A 21,151-nucleotide genomic window follows, 5' to 3' on the forward strand; every position below is an offset into this window, starting at 1 on the left:
AATTGCGATTCTTCTAATATTTCGCCAGCTAAATAACAAATATTTTATTCCGTACCTTTTATTTTCATTGGTTCAAGTCCTAAGGTAAAAATTTTGAAAGATTTGTTTTTAGAATTGTATCTTCTTGCAGTAATATTTATATATTTATAGAAGTAGCTATCGGAACACTCATCTACAGTGATCGAAAGTCCCTTTATCTTTAGTTATTTGTCGAATATCAGAAACAATACAATTTTTGTTAGTCATTATTACTTATTTAAATTTGAAATTATGAAAAATTTTAGGCAATTTAATAAATTTAAATATATATGAACATTTATTCGTTTTATTCGATTATTCGAATTAAAATTGTTCGAATTATTCGTTATTCGAAAATGGCCATTTTTAAATAGTTGAAATAATTATTCGTAAAAAATTATTCGATTAATCGAACGATCATTAATCGAATGAATACCCTAATATATATACTTTATAGGGTCGGAAAATTATATTGTGGAAATTACAAACGGATTGACAAACTTATATATACCTTTCTCACGAAGATGAAGGGTATACAAATTTATAAGCTGATAAAAACAAGTAAGAAATTATGTTCGGTAAAGCCCAAGACCATATAATACCCTACACTATAATTTATTTTCATGAATGATTTTCGCAAGAGGGCATTATATGGGAGCTATGACTAATTACACTGTACAACACAAAAAAAATTACAAGGTCCGACCAATAAATTTTTGATAGAGGAGACAAAAAAAGACACGTGTATCGGCGTTTTGAAAGTTTACATCTGAATTTCATTTGATGAGGGGTTAAAGTTTCCCAACTCTGGCACATTCCTCTTGTTAATCGGCATAAGATTCTTACTTTTTATATATAAAATGTGTTCAGCAAATTTATGTAAAATGTTACGGAGAACATTTTTGTAGAATATATTAACCGTCTAAATCCTCAAGGCATGATTCTTTTTTCCTTATTTTAAAAAAGAGCAAAAAACACCATTAAAACACGGATTTAAGGGTTTAAAATGTTCCGCAAAAACATTATCCGTGAAATTTTACTATAAGTCCCTGAATAAACCAAAACGGAAAATTCAACCAGAAAGTCGGAAATAAGACACATTTTGCCAAATTAAGCTTAGGCTTAATTTCACATTTGTCAAGAAATTTTAAAGTACCCCAAAAAATTTAGCATGAAAAAAAATTTCAAATTTAACTAAAAATCACTAACATCTCTATTATTTTACCTTTATAGCAAATTTGGATAGGAAGTATTCATTAATTTAATTGTTTAGCTTATTTTTTAGGTTATGCCTCAACCTCCAATAAAAAATATTTTTTTAATCTAAATTTATAAAATTTGTTTATTTATTAGAAAGTTACTCTAAATATTCTAGAATCCTAGCGCAATACCCTAAGTTTTTGTAAATTTTCATTTACCACAATCTGATGTAGAGCAATAAATTATAAATAATCCAACTTTTCTATCTCCATCTGACACTGACTTAAAGTCATTGTAATTTGTTAATACTCTTATTTTAGATCTAGTTGCAAATGCGAATCTTATTTTTAGTTCTATAATTTAAGTTTTTTTCATCTTAAATACTTTATTTCCACTTTAGTTGAATTTGTTTAATTTTATAAATTTACAATTTATTTTAGCTTACAAAATCTAAAAATATCATAATAATATTAAAATAAAACTAAAATGTCATTTTCAGTTATTTTTAATAACTTTTTAAATATTTTCTAAACAATTTTAGTTTTTCTTTTTTATTACAAAAATAACAAATAAATTATATTCATTTTATTATTTTTTTTTTACTTTTTTTTAAATTTAAATACCATTTCTATTTTATTGTTTTTATTTTAATTTTGTTTCATTGGAACAAATTGTTTTTTTGTTTTAAATTTCTTTTTTTAATTAAGTTAAATAAAAATTCTTTACAAAAATTTTTCATAACATTTCAAATAGAGAGAAAAATTTAAATGAACACAAATATTTTGTAAATTATTTAGTTTTTCATATACTTACAAATGTACATACAAGTAACTTGTACATATTAATTAAATCACTTTCGATTTAGGTGTTGTTTTTTGTTGATTTGCAATTAAAATGTAATAAATATGTATATTAATTATATTCCTAATTATTTCCAGGAAATATCCTTGACTGCATGGCCATGTTAGTGTCTAGTTGTTGTGTTTGGGTGTAATATTCAATTTTATCTATGTATGTAGGCTGGTAAAAGTAGTAGTAATATTGTTGCCAATAACATATTAATTAGCCAAGTTTGATGATTCAATTGCTGCCAATTGAAGGCCGCACCATGATGTAATTCGGCAAAACTTTCACCTGCAAAACAGAAATACACAAGAGAATGTTAAAGAATGAGAAGAAATCAGATATAATTAAATTAAGTCAAGACGCTAAAAACAAATTGCACAAGGATTAAGAGACTGTAAGTATCATTGAGCAGTTAGCAAAGTTTAATTAAATTAAAAATGCTGAAAGAAACGCAAAAGAAAGGAATGTGTATTGTTTTTGATTTAATCCATATGCCTAGTGCTTAAGATAATTTGATTAATAAAAAAAATAATGAAGAGTTCACTTCATGTTATGCGAATATATTGTTGTAATATACATTTTTCATTCTCTTCTGTAAAAATATTAAGAAATTATACACCAAAACAATTTGTACCTGTTAATTTGGTATAACAATCATTCAACCGTACATTACAAACAAAGTGACCCTTGGTCTTCCGATTTTGGTCATATTCGGTAAGTACATACTCTTTGACATTTGCTTATTTACATTTTTATTTCGAAATACTCTGATTTTGTTCGCGATTTAAATATGACGGATTTAGTTGCATTTGCTGGTCCTTAGAAAAAATATTTTTTATATTGCATCTCAATCTCGTTTTTAATACACAGGGTTGGACAAAACTGAAGCACCCCCGACCTGACTTCAAACCCGAAACAATTTGTATATGTATCCAAATGACGGCGAATGAAGTAAACTTAGGGTGGCCCTTAATAAACGAAAGATGGCCATTCTGACTCCCCAGTTTGGTGAACATTAGTAAAAAAATCATCCTGAAAAAATTTTAGGTACATCGGTTTGGGGTTAAGACATGCCGTGCCGCAAGCGCTCTGAAGTTTTGAGATGCATTTACAAGGGGAAAAATGCATTTTTTCAGTCTTTGTAATAATTTTGCCATTCAAATATTATTTTTGCAATTTAATTTAAAAGAATAGAAATGTGTACGTAATTGTCGTTCTAATGAGACCTACAAATCAAAAATTGGCCATTACCGTGTCTCAAGCAACTAGAACAAGAAATGTAGGAACAAAATTAACATATTTTGATAAATATTAAACTAAAAGCTCATTTTTACTTAAAATATATCCATATTTACTTGTGTATGCCTTTTTGTCTTCGTAGGATACCGTTAACCTATTCGCAGCTATGACCAAAAAAAAATTTTTTTTAACGGCAGTTTCAAAACTCCATTTTCAAATTTTTAAAAATTTTGTTAAACAAATTTCAGAAGTTTTTGATCATCTCATTGGGATTTATTAAGAATATAATAGGGAATAAAAATGCGAAATAAATATGAAAATATCTCTTATAGTTTTTCCGTACCTGCGATTTAAATTTTTAAATTTTCGAGAAAAACTAATTATTTGGCAATTTTTTGACGAATGAGCTGTTGACGTGCGTATAGCTGTTCTGCTGTTGACATAAAGGTTAATGGTTATAGAAAAGCAAGGCGAACATTTTTTGATGGACAATCTTGCAATCTGGGCAATCCTGTAGAGGAGGAACTGAGAAAAAAAATTGGAAATATACTTCAAAACGAATATACCGATTTTAATAAAGATTCCATGGCTATATAGGAGGTGTTGATAAGTTTAGGTTTTGAATTTGGGGGCGCGGAGCCAAAATTCCCTTATGTGGGGTACCTCGGGTATATGAAAAATTAAAAATGATGCCAAATTTAAAAGATTTTTATATATATGGAATCTACTAGATGATTCCCTAGCTGTATATTATGTCTTATAGTTTACGAGTTATTTGCATTTGAAAAGTAACATTTTATGTCTTTTACCTACCTTGGTTTGCTTTTTTGCTAATAACGGATCCAATTCTTTCCCGATTTTCTTGAAGTATAGTTTTATGAATTCAACTTAAAACAAGTAAGAAAGTATGTTCGGTCAAGCCCGACCATATAATACCCTACACCAAGTAAATGAGTAAAAATATTTTTCTTGTAAAATATCAATAATTTATATTTTTGAGTGATTTTCGGAAGTGGGCCTTATATGGGAGCTATGACCAATTATGGACCGATCACCATAAAACTAGGTCGTGTGATTTATGTCTATATTAAAGTTAACTATGTTGAATTTTGTGTGTATACCAACATTTTTAAGCGATTTATGCACGTTAAAGTGATTTTCGGAAGCGGGTCTATATGGGAGCTATGACTAATTATGGACCGATCGTAACAAAATTTGGTGACATGAATTTTGTATATATAAAACTTATTTGGAGCGAAATTAGTGTAGATACATAGATAAATAAACGTTTATGACCGATAAAGTCCAATTTCGAGGGGACATTTGTATGGGGGCTAGGTGAAATAATAGACCGATTTCAGCCAGTTTCAATAGGCTTGATCCTTGGGCCGAAAAAGTAATATGTACCAAATTTTATCGAAATATCTTCAAAATTGCGACCTGTACTCTGCGCACAAGGTTTACATGGACAGCCAGCCAGCCAGCCAGCCAGCCAACCAGACGGACGGACGGACGGACGGACGGACGGACATCGTTTAATCGACTCAGAAAGTGATTCTAAGTCGATCGGTATACTTTAAGGTGGGTGTTAGACTAATATTTTTGGGCGTTACAAACATCTGCACAAACGCATAATACCCTCCCCACTATGGTGGTGTAGGGTATAAAAAATAAAAAAGTAGTTTTTCGCCATTTTTTTTCCAAAAAATAATACTTACATTAATTTTAAATTATACAGAAAATAAGAAAAACATAAATAATGTATTTATATTTTTCTGAAATATAACATCTTGGGAAATATTATAAAAGCAAAATAATACCCAAATTCGTATTGGTGCGTAGTCCAGAGCCTTCCGAAGTAGACCTATTTTTTATGTAAATTTAAATTTTAGACAACATGTTCTCTAATCGCATAGCGACTGTCAAAAAATTAAGACCTGTTTTGTATGTCCCAATATGTTCTTCAATATTTTGCGATGGGATTTCATAGCCCCGAATTTGGTACCATCAATAGATCCAAAAATCCCAATTTTGTGATTTTTGAAAAGCTTTTTGGGAATTGTGGGATTGTCATTAATAATTCACAAATATTAAACTTTTGTATTTGAATCAAAATTTTCTATATACATAAGTGTAAAATTTCATTAAAACCGATTTATAAACAAAACTTTTATTGCATTTTAAAAATTAAAATTTTCAAAAAAATCAGCTACCATTATTTATTCCCATATATTTGATAAAAGTCTTTTTTTAATTCTTAAAAATTTTGTTTTTAAGTTTGAATACACATAACTTTTGACTCAGTAAAGGTTTTTAAACAGTTTTTTTTTCAAAAAAGATAATTTCAAAACAATAAACCGCTCAAAATTCAAGGAAACAATCAACTACAAAAATGTACCTAAGATCTCAATAAATAACTTTATAACATATGAAGTTCCTAAGAATGATTCCTACCACCGTTTAGGTAGGTCAATATAAGTAAGTAAGAAAAAAAAAACAAGTAAGAGAGCTATATTCGGCTGTGCCGAATCTTATATGCCCTTCACCAAATTATACTTCAAAATACAAATTTTAAATATTTTTAGGTAAACAAAATTTATTTTGTTTTCCAAAGTTGTTTTTTCATTTTTTGGAAAAAGAAAATTTTCGAGTTGTTATTTAAAATTTTTTTTTTTTAAATTTTAAAATTTTTTTTTTGTTTTTTTAAATTATTTTTTTTTGGTGAAAAAAAAAATCGGGTTAAAAAATATTTTTTTTTTTCGATTTATCCGATTAATACCAACTTACTATAGCCTTATATACGTCGTTGAAAAAGGTCTTTGAAATATCTATCATTGGATATCCATATTGTCTATATTAATGACTTAGTAATCCAGATATAAGTCAAAAATCGAGGTTGTCTTGGTTTTTTCCTCATATCTCAGCCATTTGTGGACCGATTTTGCTGATTTTAAATAGGAAACTTCTCGAAAGCACATTTGATAGAATTATTGAAGATTTGGATCCCGAAGATATCTGGGGTCTTCAGATCTCAACAGACAGACAGACGGACATGGCTTAGTCGACTCCGCTATCTATAAGGATCCAGAATATACATATATACTTTATATGGTCGGAAAATTATATTTGTGGAAATTACAAACGGAATGACGAACATATATATACCCTTCTCACGAAGGTGAAGGGTATAATAAAGGAATAAAGTGTTTTGGGCCATAAACTATTAAATTATTATAAACTAAAGCATATTTTAGGCAGCTTTAAAAAAATTATTTCTATTTTTTTAAGTTTTTTGCGATTTTTGAAAAAATTATTGCTATTTTTTAAAGTTTTTGCGATTTTGATCTTGTAAATGACGTTTTTTCGATTATATAAATTTTGTTCTTTATGAAAAGTGCTACAACTTTTCCTCAGAGAGTAAATCAAAATTCCGAACTGTTTGCAAGATATGAGCCTGAGAAAGTGATCACTTCTTTGCAATAATGACACCGTGGCCCCAAATCTTTGGGGGGCCATAAAAGAGTGCATGAGTTTTGGTCTTTTATCACATACTGGTGTGCGTATATAGTTATATTTACATGACTTAAAAAATTACACACAGTGTAATTATTCATACCTCCCTTATAAGGCACACTTCCGAAAATCACTTTAACAAGCATAAGTCTTTTAAAAAAGCTGGTATCCACATATAATTCAACTAAAATGAGTTTCATATGGACATAAACCTCACGACCTTATTTCATGGCGATCAGTATATAATTGCTCATAGCTCCCATAAGCACTAACGAGAAAATAAATTATAAAAATTTTAAATGAAAAATGTTTTTGTTCATGTACTCAGTGTAGGGTATTATATGGTCGGGCTTGACTTGTTTAGCTTTATCAAATATTGCATTAAATTCATTCCGCCTTAAACAAAAGTTTCATTTATGTTGACTTTGCAGATTTGTGTCATGCCAAATAGCAATTTGATTACAATACTAAAGACATGATTTAAACTTTCAGGTGACAAATGTCAACAGAATTTAATAAGATTTCGGTTAATTACTCACATTGAAGTTAATGGAGTGTTGTAGAAACTTTGAGTGTACATGTTTAAAACATTTCAAACTTTGAGATGACAAAAACCAATATCGACATTAAAATGCTTTTTACACTGACAATTTTGGTACAGTTTTGTTCAACAGTTGCTCTAAGTATAACATCTATATGAAATTTACATTATACCATAAAATTTTCAATTTAATCACTAATGAAATGAATTCAATGGAAAACCAGTTTCAAGTCAATTTCAAAATATGTTTACCAAGCAATTTGGTGGTTTAATTACAAGCTAAACTAAATGACAAAGCCTTTGATGGGTGTAATTATATAATTAGCAGGAAAGTTGCTTTCATATGCAGATACCGACATTTGTGTAATAATGAGAGTTATGAGTTTTAGCGAACAAAAAAAAAAATATGTTACAATGAAAATTAAACTTTTCATTGTTATATATGTGTTATTATTTATAATGTGAATTTTGTGTTAAATTTAACTAAATTTAGTGTTTTAGGAGAATGAAAATAAAAGCGCATACGTGTGTAAAGGTTATAGTAAATTATAAATAATAGCACCTTTGAAAAATTATAATTTTACCTTTGAAAAATGTAAAATTTATTTAAATTTTAATTAAATGTCAACACATGTTTTGAGAAAATCGATTACTACTCAGGCGTATGATTAATATTTTATACAAGATACTTCACAAGAAAACAATTGCGTATACGACCGTATTAAATATTTTGTAAAGGTAGGGGGGTCACACACGACAAATATTTGACGAAAAAAATGCAACCACTAAATAAAATACATTTGAATTCCTTTATTTATTTAAAAAACTTATTTTATGTAGGATGTTTCAAAACAACAAAAATTGTTTTATTTTGTTTGATGCTGTTTGATCTTACAAAACACTTGTAATAGTAAACACGTCAAACAAATTTGTGCTAAGAAAAGTGGTTACGCTTTTTTGATCAAATATTTGCCATTTTTGATTTTTAAAAGATTTTTAAAAGAAAAATGCGAATAAAATATATAAATAATATTCCAATAATTGGGTGATGGTGTATATTTTGAACTCGGTTTTTGTTTTTAATAACTTATATGTCATTTTGAAGGGTACATATCTGTCATCTATTCTCACTTAGTTTATGAACATTATAGTGTAAACATCAAAGTTTTTTTTTGGATCGAAAATGTCGAATATTGTATCAACAATGCGACATATGCGGGAAGTTTTGCTTTACTTCTTTAATTTGAAAAAAGTGCCGCTGAAGCATAGATGAATGTCTTCCGTCGGTTTCAACCTGCGACAGATAATTTGTTCGGTTCACAAGTGATGATTTTGACACGAAAGACAATGATCGCCCAGGCCAGCCAAAAAAGTTAGAAGACCAAGAATGAGAGACATTACTCCATGAAGATTGCTGTCCAACTGTACAAGAGATTGTAAAATCATTGGAAATCATCAACCAGGATTCATCCAAATGCAGGGAATTTGGGTATCATACGTATTGAAGCCGATATATCTTGAAAGCCGATTTTATATTTCCGAAATGATGCTATAATGCTTTAAAAAAAGCAATTTTTGCACGGAATCATTATTTGCATTGAAAAATGGATCCATTACGATAATCCGAACCGTAACCAAATATCCGTGGCATTAAGGTAATGCTCTGTATTTGGAGAGAGCAAAAAGGTCCTATCTATTATAAACTGTTGAAATCTGACCAGATCATCACATGGAAGCTGTGCTGAATTCAACTAATTCGTTTGAAGCGAGCATTGACCGAAAAATATGCGACCAGACATGAAAACGTAATATTCCATAATGATAAGATTCGGCCACATGTTGCAATACTATTTAGAAAATAGTAATTGAAATGTTTTGCCTCACCTACTTTATAGTCCAGACCTTGTCTAGTCCGACTACTATATGTTTCGATCATTTCACTTCAGAATACAGTATGCGAATTGAATCGTTCTTAGCCTCAAATATGAGGCTAAGAACGCATTTTGCTAATTGAATTATTCTATTATATCCATAGATTTTTTCGGTTCTAGTAAAAGATAGTCAGTTGGCAAAGAAATATTACTGCTGAAATAACCGAATTTTTTAACTCAACTCAAGCCACAGCAGAAAAATTTGGTTATTATGAATGAATCAAATTTAAAGCTTATGATTTTAAACGAATTTTTAAAAGATGCCTAACATTACAACTTTTAGGGATATTCAATGATTATTATTTGTATTTAGAGAATATAACAACAATAATAGGGGTTCAAATTTGTTTACCTACACAGAGAAAACAGATTCGTGATAGCAACCGAACTTGTACCTAATTGAATGATTTTATCTTAGTGGCCGAATTTTACAGTTATGGCTACAATATTTTGGAATGGGTCACTAAAGTTTGGTTGCCTCAACTGAAATTCTTCTTTATCAACTGACTTTCTGTTGTTAGAACTGTAAAATTCTATGTGTGCAACCGAATCATTCGATTGGCAATAAATTCGGTTGCTATCATGAATCTGTTTTCTCTGTGTACAATCAGATTTGAAAAGTTTCTCTAACTACGCATATTTTATAGAATTAACATGGACGAAATTCTTAACTTTTTTAATTAAACAAAGAATTTATTGATTTTATACTGATTAAAACTACGACTGTGATAATACCGATAAAATGCCACTATTAAATTAGAAACCCTTATAAATTCTGGACCAACAAACAAGTATAGTTATTTTATACTCTTCAAAACCCTGGTAAAATTATAAGTCAATTTATCCGAAAAAATATTTATCCGAAAAAAATATCTTAGTGTTAAAAAATTCCCAGGAATTCCCGGGAATGAAACGATTTTTTAATTTTCTCCCTGGAAAGAAAAAAGTCCGGCAAGTTAGGAACCCAACTCCAAATCATCGTACGTGACATTTGCACTCCTATAGAGTGGAATAGGTTTTCCAAAAATAAGGGTATCTGAAAAATAATTTGGTCTTTATATATGTACGTACGTACGTGACATAAAACGGAAATAATTTTGAGGTACATATAGAAATAAGCGAAAATTAAAGCTTCCCAACTCTGGCACATTCTTCTTGTTAATCGGCATAAGAAACCATGTGATCCTTACATTTTAGGTATAAAATGAGTTCAGAAAATTTATGTAAAATGTTACGGAGAACATTTTTGTAGAATGGATGTTTTTTGTCCTTCTTTTAAAAAAGAGCAAAAAACACCATTTTGGTGTATTCAGGGACGTATGTAAAATTTCAAGGATAATATTTTTGTCGAACATTTTAACCCCTTAAATCCCTGTTTTAATGGTATTTTTTGATCATATTCTTATCACTAGTGCTCTTGTTACCCTACCCTGTGATGGATATATTACATTGATAAGATTTAAAGTACACAAAAGTACTTGAGATCTTATCTTAGTTCTAATTAATTTTTAGATTTTTATGTTTAGCTCTTAAGAAGTAAAATTTAAAAATATTTTAATGTCAAGACAACATAGTCATTCGCATACTACATGCTAATTGGGAGCATAATTTTTGACGCATCCTTAGCCTAAAACACACCCATTAAATTAAAAAATTTAATATAGTCAGTTTCATGATAAAATAATTGTAGAAGGTAGAATCACTAGGGAGAATTTTCAATATTTGCCCCATAACGTCAAACTTTATTTTTGATTTTTTTCAAATTTTCTTTTGTTTGACGCTCTAAATACTTTCACACAATCGAATTTTAGTATTTTCTCTTATTGAAATCATCTTGAAAAAATTTTCAAGGGCTTTTGTTTTTACAGTCGTGGTTGTCATTCTCGTGAGATTGCCCATATGTGTGTAAATGTTTTAGTAAATTATAATAACACCTTTGAAAAATTATAATTATATATTTGAAAAACGTAAAATTTATTTAAAATTTAATTAAATGTTAACACAAGTTTAGAAAAAACGTATACATAAGCGTATGATTAATATTTAATACAAGAAATTTCACAAAAAAATTGCGTATACGTCGGTACTACACATTTTGTAAGCAGTTTTTGTTTTTAACAAGTGAGAAAGCCCGACCATGTAATACCCTACACTAAGTAAACGAGCAAAAATATTTTTCTTTTAAAATTTCAATAATATCTATATCGTGAGTGATTTTCGGAAGAGGCTTTATATAAGAGCTATGACCAATTGTGGGCCGATCAAAATACAAATTGGTGACGTGAATTCCGTATAAATGAAACCTATTTGGAGCGAAATATGGTAATAAATTGATTGATACAGAGTTTAAATTCTTTTAGAATTATAAATAGTTATCCAGATATTCAAAATTAATAATTCACTTTGTGCCACAACCACTAATGCAATCCCGAACATTTTCAGCCAATCTGTGTAAAATGGTAAGAGAGCTATGCGGACAAAGTTTGAAGAACCTTGCAATTATTACTTAGTATTTAATTATCCTTTTCCGACCCCTCCCATTTTGGGTGATATGTCCTCTAATCTAATTCCGTCTATATTCAGCTAAACTCCGCACAGTAATAAGAAATTAATTCGCCAAAAGTTTAAACACTTTTACAATTATAGTTCTACAGATATTCGAAATTAATTATATACTTATATACTATAGGCTGTGCCCCGCCCACTATTCCAATCCCGAACAATTTCGTATTCCAATCCCGAACAATTTCAGCGAAATTATGCAAAATTATAAATGAGCCATTTAGACTAAGTTTGAAGAATCTTGCACAAATATTTAGAAAAAAGTATGTACTTTGTATGGGAGGCGAATCACCATTTTTTCTGATCCATCCCATTTTTGATTAAAATTCATGCAGTGATAAGTAATTGATTCGTATGAAGTTTGAAAACCGTCACAATTAAATATAGTTCTGCGCATATTATAAAGTAACTATTTACTTATGTACAATTACATATTTAACCCCATATGCATAAACAATTTTTAAATTTGTCAAAGGTTTATAACACAAATTTTGAATGGAAATTTTGTTTTATAAACCTTTGATAAATTTGAAAATTGTTTATGCATATGGGAGTTAGAAAATACAAAAAAATTTTCGAAAAAAAAGTTTAATAACTTGCTATTTAAAATCGGCCCACCAATGGCTGAGATATAAGGAAAAAACCAGGACAACTTCGATTTTTTACCTATTTTTTTACCTATATCTGGATTACTAAGTCATTAATATAGACAATATGGATATTTTTTATTTATTTATTTCTATATTTATTTTATTTATTTATTTAAGTCAATGGATTAAATCCTTACAGACTATTATGAAAATATATAGTATATAATTACAATGAATTTACAAAAAGTACAACAAATAATTAATCATTTAAAAAACGAATAATGTTATATTTAATTACACTTGTTTTAAGAGAAAAATCAATTAGATGATAAAGATTATTGAATTCGCAGTATAATCTCCTTATTGCATCAGCTTGGGCGTAGTTAGTTCTAACGTTTTTGACATACAGTGGCTTGAAATGACGTGACAATCGTTGAGGGACGTTGAAAGTAACATTATTTACAAGGAATTCGGAGCAGACTTCACCATTAATTATATTGATCATAAATGTTACATTAAGCATAGTTCTTCTACTGTGTAATGTAGGCAATTTTATTAACTTAAGTCTATCAATGTATGATGGAAGGTTTATTTCAGGATTCCAACGTAAACCACGTAAACAGAAGAGTAAGAATTGTTTTTGTACAGATTCTATTCGCTGAATATGAATGTTGTAATAAGGATCCCAGATAACAGAGCCATATTCCAATATAGGTCTTACTAAAGAGATGTAAAGTTGTTTTGTGATGTAGGGGTCGCTAAATTCCTTAGCCCAACGTTTTATAAATGCAAGTACACCTCTGGCTTTATTTATTGTCATAGTAATATGCGAAACAAAGTTTAATTTATGGTCTAATAAAATTCCAAGATCAAGAAAATTTTCAACAGAATCAAGCTGATAATTGCCCAAAGTATAGTTGGCTGGAATATAATTACTTCTAGAAAAGCGCATAAGTTTACATTTTTTTAAGTTTAATTCCATTAGGTTTTGACTGCACCAAAAAAAGAAATTGTTGAGATCGGATTGGAGATAAAAATGATCCACATATTGAGAGAAGCTCAAAAAGATTTTGACATCATCCGCATACATTAGAATGCTGCAAAAATTTAAAACATCCGGAAGGTCATTGATGAACAGGGAGAAGAGAATAGGACCAAGGTGGCTCCCTTGAGGTACACCAGAAGTAACCAAAATATTTTTGGAGTATTTATTATTGAATTTAACACATTGAGTTCTATCCAAAAGATACGATTTTATCCAGTTTAGGCTGCGAGATGTTAAACCCAGAAGGTCCAGCTTAATAAAAAGAAGGTTGTGATTTACTTTATCAAAAGCTTTACTAAAATCGGTATATACGGCATCAGTTTGTTTTCTTTGGACAAAGCCTTGGTTTACATGTGTTGTAAGATGAAGGACATTCGTTGTAGTAGAACAACCTTTCCGAAATCCGTGTTGACACGATGACAGAATAGATGATGATTGATGGTACATGTAATCAGTGATAAAATTCTCAAAAATCTTAGGAATTGCACTGAGTTTAGCAATGCCTCTATAATTGGAGATATCAGATTTATTACCGGATTTAAATAACGGAATAATGTAAGAAGACTTCCAAATTTTAGGAAAATAGCCATATTTAATGGATGTGTTGAACAACATTATTAATGGTTTTACCAACGATTGAGCACAATAATGTAAGATGCAGCTTGGAACACCATCAGGACCATAATTATACGAAATTTTTAGTTTATTTAAACTTTCCAATAAATCAACAGAGTCAATATACGGGAACGCTATATCACGGTTAGTGTATAATGAGTAGGGGTAACTATCAGAGACATATTGTGCATCCGAATATGTACTAGCAAAAAAATCAGCAAACATATTACATACGTTAACGTCATCGGAAGATTCACAATTGTTGAATTTCATTACAGAAGGATATCCATTTGTCTTTCTTTTAGAGTTGACAAAGTTGTAAAACGCTTTAGAGTTAAGTTTAAAATCATTTTTCATTTTAAGTAAATATTTATTATAAAGGAAATTGTTGAGAGTATTGTATTCAGCACGAGAAACTGAGTATTTACCATAATCTACGAGAGAGCCAGATTTTTTAAATTTTTTATAATATTTATTCTTTAAATTCTTTAGTTTAGTTAAATGTTTAGAATTCCAAGGAGGACCAGTGTGTTGGTAAAAACTGTGTTTTGGAGTGCATTCATCCATGAAAGAATATATTTTATTGTAAAAAATGTCAGCCATGTCATCCAAAGTTGAATTGTTTAAGTATGGGACACACAGTAAATCATTCCAATTGGTATTAGATATTAACTCATTTAATTTAACGTAATTTGTTTGTTTAAAATTATAAACTTTCTCGTGGTTTATTTGAGTTGCGGATTTATGTGCAAGAGGCAATGTAAAAACAAGTTCGAATGTGGGGTGAAATCTATCTTCCGGTAAAGTAACAGGATCTGAGCGAGAAATTACACAATTGCATGTATCGTTTACAAATGACAAATCTAATAATTTTCCAAATTCATTAAAAACGTTATTTAGTTGATAAAGGCAAATATCGAATATATTATTTAAAAAATCATCATCAAAGTTTTTAGATTTTGTTGGAATTAAGTTAGGAGCATCAGGTAACTTTGTCCAGGAAATAGAGGGCAGATTGAAATCACCAAAAACAAAAAAAGCATCATCTGTTTCAACAAGATCAGCAATCATTTTTATGGCATTTACATGCTGTTTATATACTAGTTCATTAGAATTAGGAGGTATGTATGAACAGGTGAGGTAGATTTTATTATTTTTCAGTTTTATCATTACACTAATGAATTCAATATTTTCTGAAGAGCAGGACGAAATTGATTCAGAGGCAAAATGGCATGAAACTGCAATTAAAACACCACCGCCGTTTCGATCATTTCTATTATATCTGTAGATCTGATATTTATTGCAGAGAATTAACTTCATTAACTTCAAAACTAATTCAATTTAAATGAAGCTTTTGAAGGAAGCTAAAGAATTAGATATTGGGAATGGATTTATGAAATGAAAGGCTGATTACGGATTAAGATTTTAGTGAATTAAGCTAAAATTTAATTAATTACTACGAAGCTCTATATTACAATGATTATAACACTAAGTTTTTATATGAAATTTTGCTATAATATTCATAGTTTACAGTATTATTATATATTTCGGGAATAGCCGGATACCCGGGAATCTAGAGAAAAATTTTACCGATTCTCGGTAATCAAAAAAGGTCGGGAAATTAAAAACCCTACTTATAACCCACACTGGGTTGTTTTCCAAGTTTTTTTTCCATCGTAGCACCATGCAAATTAAAAGAAATTTTTTTAATTATTTGTTTGTCAAACACTTATACGATTTACCAAATATGTATACAAAATTGTATTTTTCAATAACCATTGACTCATAAACTATTTAAAACGAGATACTTTTATTATTTAAGCACATAAATGCTTTTGTATCTTTTTATTCATGTTTGTAAAATATTCTTTTCAACAATTTATCATAAATAAATGTTACAAAACAAGCTAAAAACTATTTTTATCTATCTGCTTACAATTCCTGCTAATAATAGTTTTACGGATTTAACCCAAACACATACACCCATCTCCTATAGGATCTGTTTCACTAAACATGGTGCGGTGAAGTGAAATGTGTTGTGAAAACCTAATTGTTTGGTATTTAGTTTCTCTCACTTGCTTTCGCACTATCCCACACACTATTACTCAATACTTTTGAATGAGTTGATTCAAAATGCTAAATTGATTACAATCAATAGTGACAACACATACAAATGAACAAGTATTTGGATAAACTCTCTCGTATAAAGTCCTGCACTCAAACCTTGAGATTCAGTTACACACAACCTTAACTAAAACTATGCATGTGTTTGTAGGTGTGCATTAGGGTGTCTCTCATTTTGTACTTTACGAATTTTCGAACTTCCCAAGTTCTAGAATTCATCTAAAAACCAAATGCTAAGAACTTTATCAAAAGTGTATAACGTTGAGAGGTTGCATATTTTATTTGGTCTTTCGTGGTTAAAAAACTTCCAAGTAAAAATAGTTTCTGTTTAAATATAAAAAATAGTAATTTTCAGACATCTAAACATAATTATACATATAGACCAGACACTCCGATTTGTCAAACAAAAATAAAATATGGCTGATAAAACAACAAAATACGTTGTCTAGCATAAGTTTTGTTGTTGCAAGAGTTAGGTTTTTGGCAACTAGCTTTATTTTGCTTATATTTATTGCGAAAACAATTAAGCATGTTGTTTTTATTTTTGTTTTTTGTTTACTCACTTACACAATACAGTTTGTGTCGGCAAGAAACCAACCAATTGTAGTAAGGAAATGTAAGAAAAGATAAATCACGGTTTATTGTTGGTGTTTTGTTTAAGCTTTGATATTTTTACAAATAAAGCTTGAGTGTCTGTAATTCTCAAACACTCTATAGTTTTATTTGTATAATATCTTTAGTTTTTCTAAAGCCTTTTGGAAAAAGGTTTCCTGATGATCTGGCCTAAGCAACCAGTGAAATGCGCATAGGAACTAGCCTATCCCCCAACAATAAATTTCAGTGAATTTATCAAATTAAAAATTGGGAATTTAGCATAAAACAATTTTACTAAGACAACAGATTTATGTTTTTGTCAATTTCGTCTCATCTCTATGTTACCCTATGCATCTAAATATCACCCATTATAACATCATATCAAACAAATTTAATATTTTCAAATTTCTTTTTTAAAAAAATAATAAGAACTGTTTTTGATTCTAATAAATGCTGAATGGCAATTAAAAATTTTAATTTTAACTGTTGTCTCTATTACGACTTAGCTTGGGAACCGATTAAGAATTGGCGAATTTCGAGAAAATTAATTATTTGGTTACACATTTTTTATAATTAAAATTTGAAAATTAAAAAAAAAGTTTGAAAATACAGCTTTTGTTTAATTGAAATTAAAATTATTCCAGTTCATAGAAAAAGTTACAATCGTTCTATACTTACAATTCATTATAATTTTTCTACATGATAGTTAAAAATTACGCGATTATATTTTTAAAAAAAATTTATTTCATGGATTTGGATTAAATAATGTTATTGTCATGCAGTACTCAATACTTTCAAATTCGAAATATAACACCGTCCGACAAATAGAGAAAAAAATTCGTTAGACACGAAGCGGATGATATACGTCTGAAAACTGTGTTATCAGTTTTTCCTTTCGTGATCCTGTGTCCTTTTTTAAGGACTTCAAAGTTTCAAAGGAGTACATTTTTCAAAAAATATTTAAAAATACTCCTGCTCTTCCAACAATGTCAAAAGAACAAGAAGAGTTGTGAAATATTTTGTATTATTTTTATTGAATCCTGCAACGATCAAAAGATGTCAAAAATGTCCTTTAAAATGTTTATCCTTTAATATCCTTTAATATTGCCAATAAATTCCTTTTAAAAAAATAGTGCGTTAAAGACGTCCATCCATGTAAACCTTGTAATCAAACTACATGTCGCAGGTTTAAAGATAATTCGACAAAATTTGACACAGACCTTTATATTGCCCCAAGGACAAAGGCTATTGAATTTGGTTAGAATCAGCCCATTATTTATCCTAGCCCCCATACAATTGTCCTATTTGAAAATAGTTAAGCTCTCATAAATATCTTAATTATAAACGTATTCAAACCAAATTCAGTACAATTAAGTATTATGTAAGCCGAACTCTCACGACCAAATTTCGTGACGATCGGTCAACTATATTCCATAGCTCCCAAATAAGCAACATTCTCGAAAATGCCATTAATATACATAAATCTTTGAAATATGTTAGTATCCAAACAAAATTCAACACAAATATGTTTCATATATTCGCAATTCACCCCACCAAATTTTGTGACGATTGGTCCATAATTAGTAATAGCTCCCATATAAGGCCTACTACCGAAAATGTGTGTATTCAAATAAGATTCAACACAAGTAAGTTTCATAGCTAAAGAAAACTCTTTATAATCATATACCCGGTGTAGGGTATCATAAGGTCGGGCTTGCCCGACTATACCATTTTACTTGTTTATTAAAAAGTCTTCTTCGTTGCTTTTCACAACGGATTTTGTTATATTTTTTTCGAATGAAATATTAAAATAAAATATAAAAAATCAAATAATTAAAATTTAAAATATTTTTTAACACTTAAGTAGTTAAGATAGAAGGATGAAATTTTGGCATGTGGTATTCAATATTTGGATCTTTAGGCTTGTTACTTGTTATCAGCAACGTCATTTTAAAATCTTTGGAAGACTTTAACGATTCCGTTGATGATAAAACATTCTGTCCGAATTCATCGGAAACTTCTTCAGCAGCAATCTCTGGTGATACTCCAGGTTCAACGAGGGAGACTCAGCGCATTCCCTAATCGAAAGGGAAAAGTGGGTCATTTTATACCACCGAATCATATGTTTAAATAATCTGATCGGAAAAAAACAATTAATTCAAGTGAATTAGAAAAAATAACACTAGTTTACAAGGTTTTTGCTCACGAATTGAAACATATGGGGATTTGTGTATTTAGTAGGGTATTCATTCGACTAATGATCGTTCGATTAATCGAATAATTTCTTACGAATAATTATTCGAACAATTTAAAAATGGCCATTTTCGAATAACGAATAATTCGAACAATTTTATGTAGAATAATCGAATAAAACGAATAAATGTTCATATATATTTAAATTTATTAAATTGCTTAAAATTTTTCATAATTCCAAATTTAAATAAGTAATAAGACTCACAAAAATTGTATTGTTTCTGAAATTCGACAAAAAACTAAAGACAAAGGGACTTTCTATCACTGTAGATGAGTGTTCCGATAGCTCCTTCTATAAATATATAAATATTACTGCAAGAATTTACAATTCTAAAAACAAATCTTTCAAAATTTTTAACTTAGGACTTGAACCAATGAAAATAAAAGGTACGGAATAAAATATTTGTTATTTAGCTGGCGAAATATTAGAAGAATCGCAATTAATAATCAACATTTTAACTTAGATTAAAGTGGAGTTGAATGTGATTTTGATACGGTCATCGAAAGTAATATTGAGGATGACATTTATAATGATTACATTGATATAGATGAATATAAGTGATGTTATTAACCGCGTTCGAAAGTGTTGCAAAATATTTAATAAATCGAATAGAACAAATATTGCAAACTAATGTTTTGTTGCAAGAAAAGCATGGAGTTCGTCTGATTCATGATTTTGAACATCGTTGAACATCTTTGTCTAACATGGTAATAAACTTTTTGTAAATGCGTCAATCATGCACTGCCTGACTTCAAATTAGCCACGTTCACTGACAATGATATCAAACTTCGGACAGATTCCCTTTATTGTGTAATTCACCAAGACCCCTTTATTAAGCAATGATTCGGCAACGTTGATAGAGCTTGATATATAATACAATTTGTTATAAATAATTTAGAAATATTGAATAATTACTTTACTAAAGAATTAGTTACTCAATTTAAAACCCGAATTAATGAACGACAAAAAAGTTCTTAATACTTTTATATTGTATTTGAATTCAGGATCATGTCCAACTAGCTCAAATTTATTAAAGCATAGCTCCAAAACGTAAACTAAAGGGTTTGCTAGTCAATTGTTTTGTAGATTGTTCGGGAGTTAATCTGATCAGAATATTTCTGATGAAAATTTAATGATGGACTTTGTTTTCGAATGTTTTTAACATTATCAATACTTGAATTGTTAACTGTAACGTTATTGTTTGTTTTTCATTAACAATAAAATATTAAAAAACCGACATCAAAACTTCATTCTTTACTTTTTTTAAAAAATGTAAATTATTCGAATAATTCGATTAATTTTAAACGTATGATCGAATTATTCGAACAAGTTAGAATCTCTTATTCGAATTATTCGTTTTATTCGAACAAGAGAAAAATCGAATAATTCGAATACCCTAGTATTTAGGTCTTCTAAATTCGGAAAAAATATTAAAAAAATCCTGGACGTCAAACTAAATTAGGACCAAAAAAATTAATAGTTTTAGTCCTCTTTTTATAATTATTTTCAATTGTCTCCCTCATGACACTCCAACAGTAGTCTCCTAGCATATTCTGATGCCAAAAACCTTGATAATTCCTCTCGAAAAACTTCAAATCTTGATGGAAACGCTCTCTATGTTCGTCACTCATGTGTCCTAGGTTTTCCGGGAAAAAATCTACATGAGAATGTAAAAAGTGAATTTTGAGGGACATATTTACACCCATCAGTTCAAAATTATGTAATAAATTGGCAACAATATCTCTGTAATTTTGACTTTTCTTATTCCCCAAAAAGAATTCCATGCTGCTTTTTCAACATCGGTTAATAGACACTCAAATTTGGTATCACCCAAAATTGTTCTTATTTGAGGACCCACAAATATCACTTCTTTTAATTTAGCCTCAGAAAGACTCGATAACACGCTGCATAAATAATGAAATGCTGGTTTTGTCTTATCTAAAGCTTTTACGAAATTGTTCATTAAACCAAATTTAATGTGGAGTGGCGGCAAAACTATTTTTTGTGGGTCAACCAAACTGAAATTTTTAATGTTCATTTTACCTGGAATATATCCACTACAATTTGTGCAAATCGAAT

The 21,151-nt window shown here is 29.2% G+C and overlaps 1 protein-coding gene across 1 annotated transcript in view; it reads right to left on the reverse strand.

Annotated features, from left to right (window-relative positions):
• Positions 1–2,180: 2,180 nt before the first annotated feature.
• Positions 2,181–21,151, reverse strand: part of dpr20 (defective proboscis extension response 20) — a 123,507-nt gene continuing 104,536 nt past the window's right edge. The window contains exon 7 of the mRNA XM_065505809.1: positions 2,181–2,352. Within this exon, the coding sequence (XP_065361881.1) occupies positions 2,222–2,352 (131 nt within the window). The 3' untranslated portion in view covers positions 2,181–2,221. The remainder of the gene's footprint in view (positions 2,353–21,151) is intronic.

The sequence above is a fragment of the Calliphora vicina genome, chromosome 3 (genome assembly GCF_958450345.1).
Source record: "Calliphora vicina chromosome 3, idCalVici1.1, whole genome shotgun sequence".
In the NCBI taxonomy this organism is placed as follows: domain Eukaryota; kingdom Metazoa; phylum Arthropoda; class Insecta; order Diptera; family Calliphoridae; genus Calliphora; species Calliphora vicina.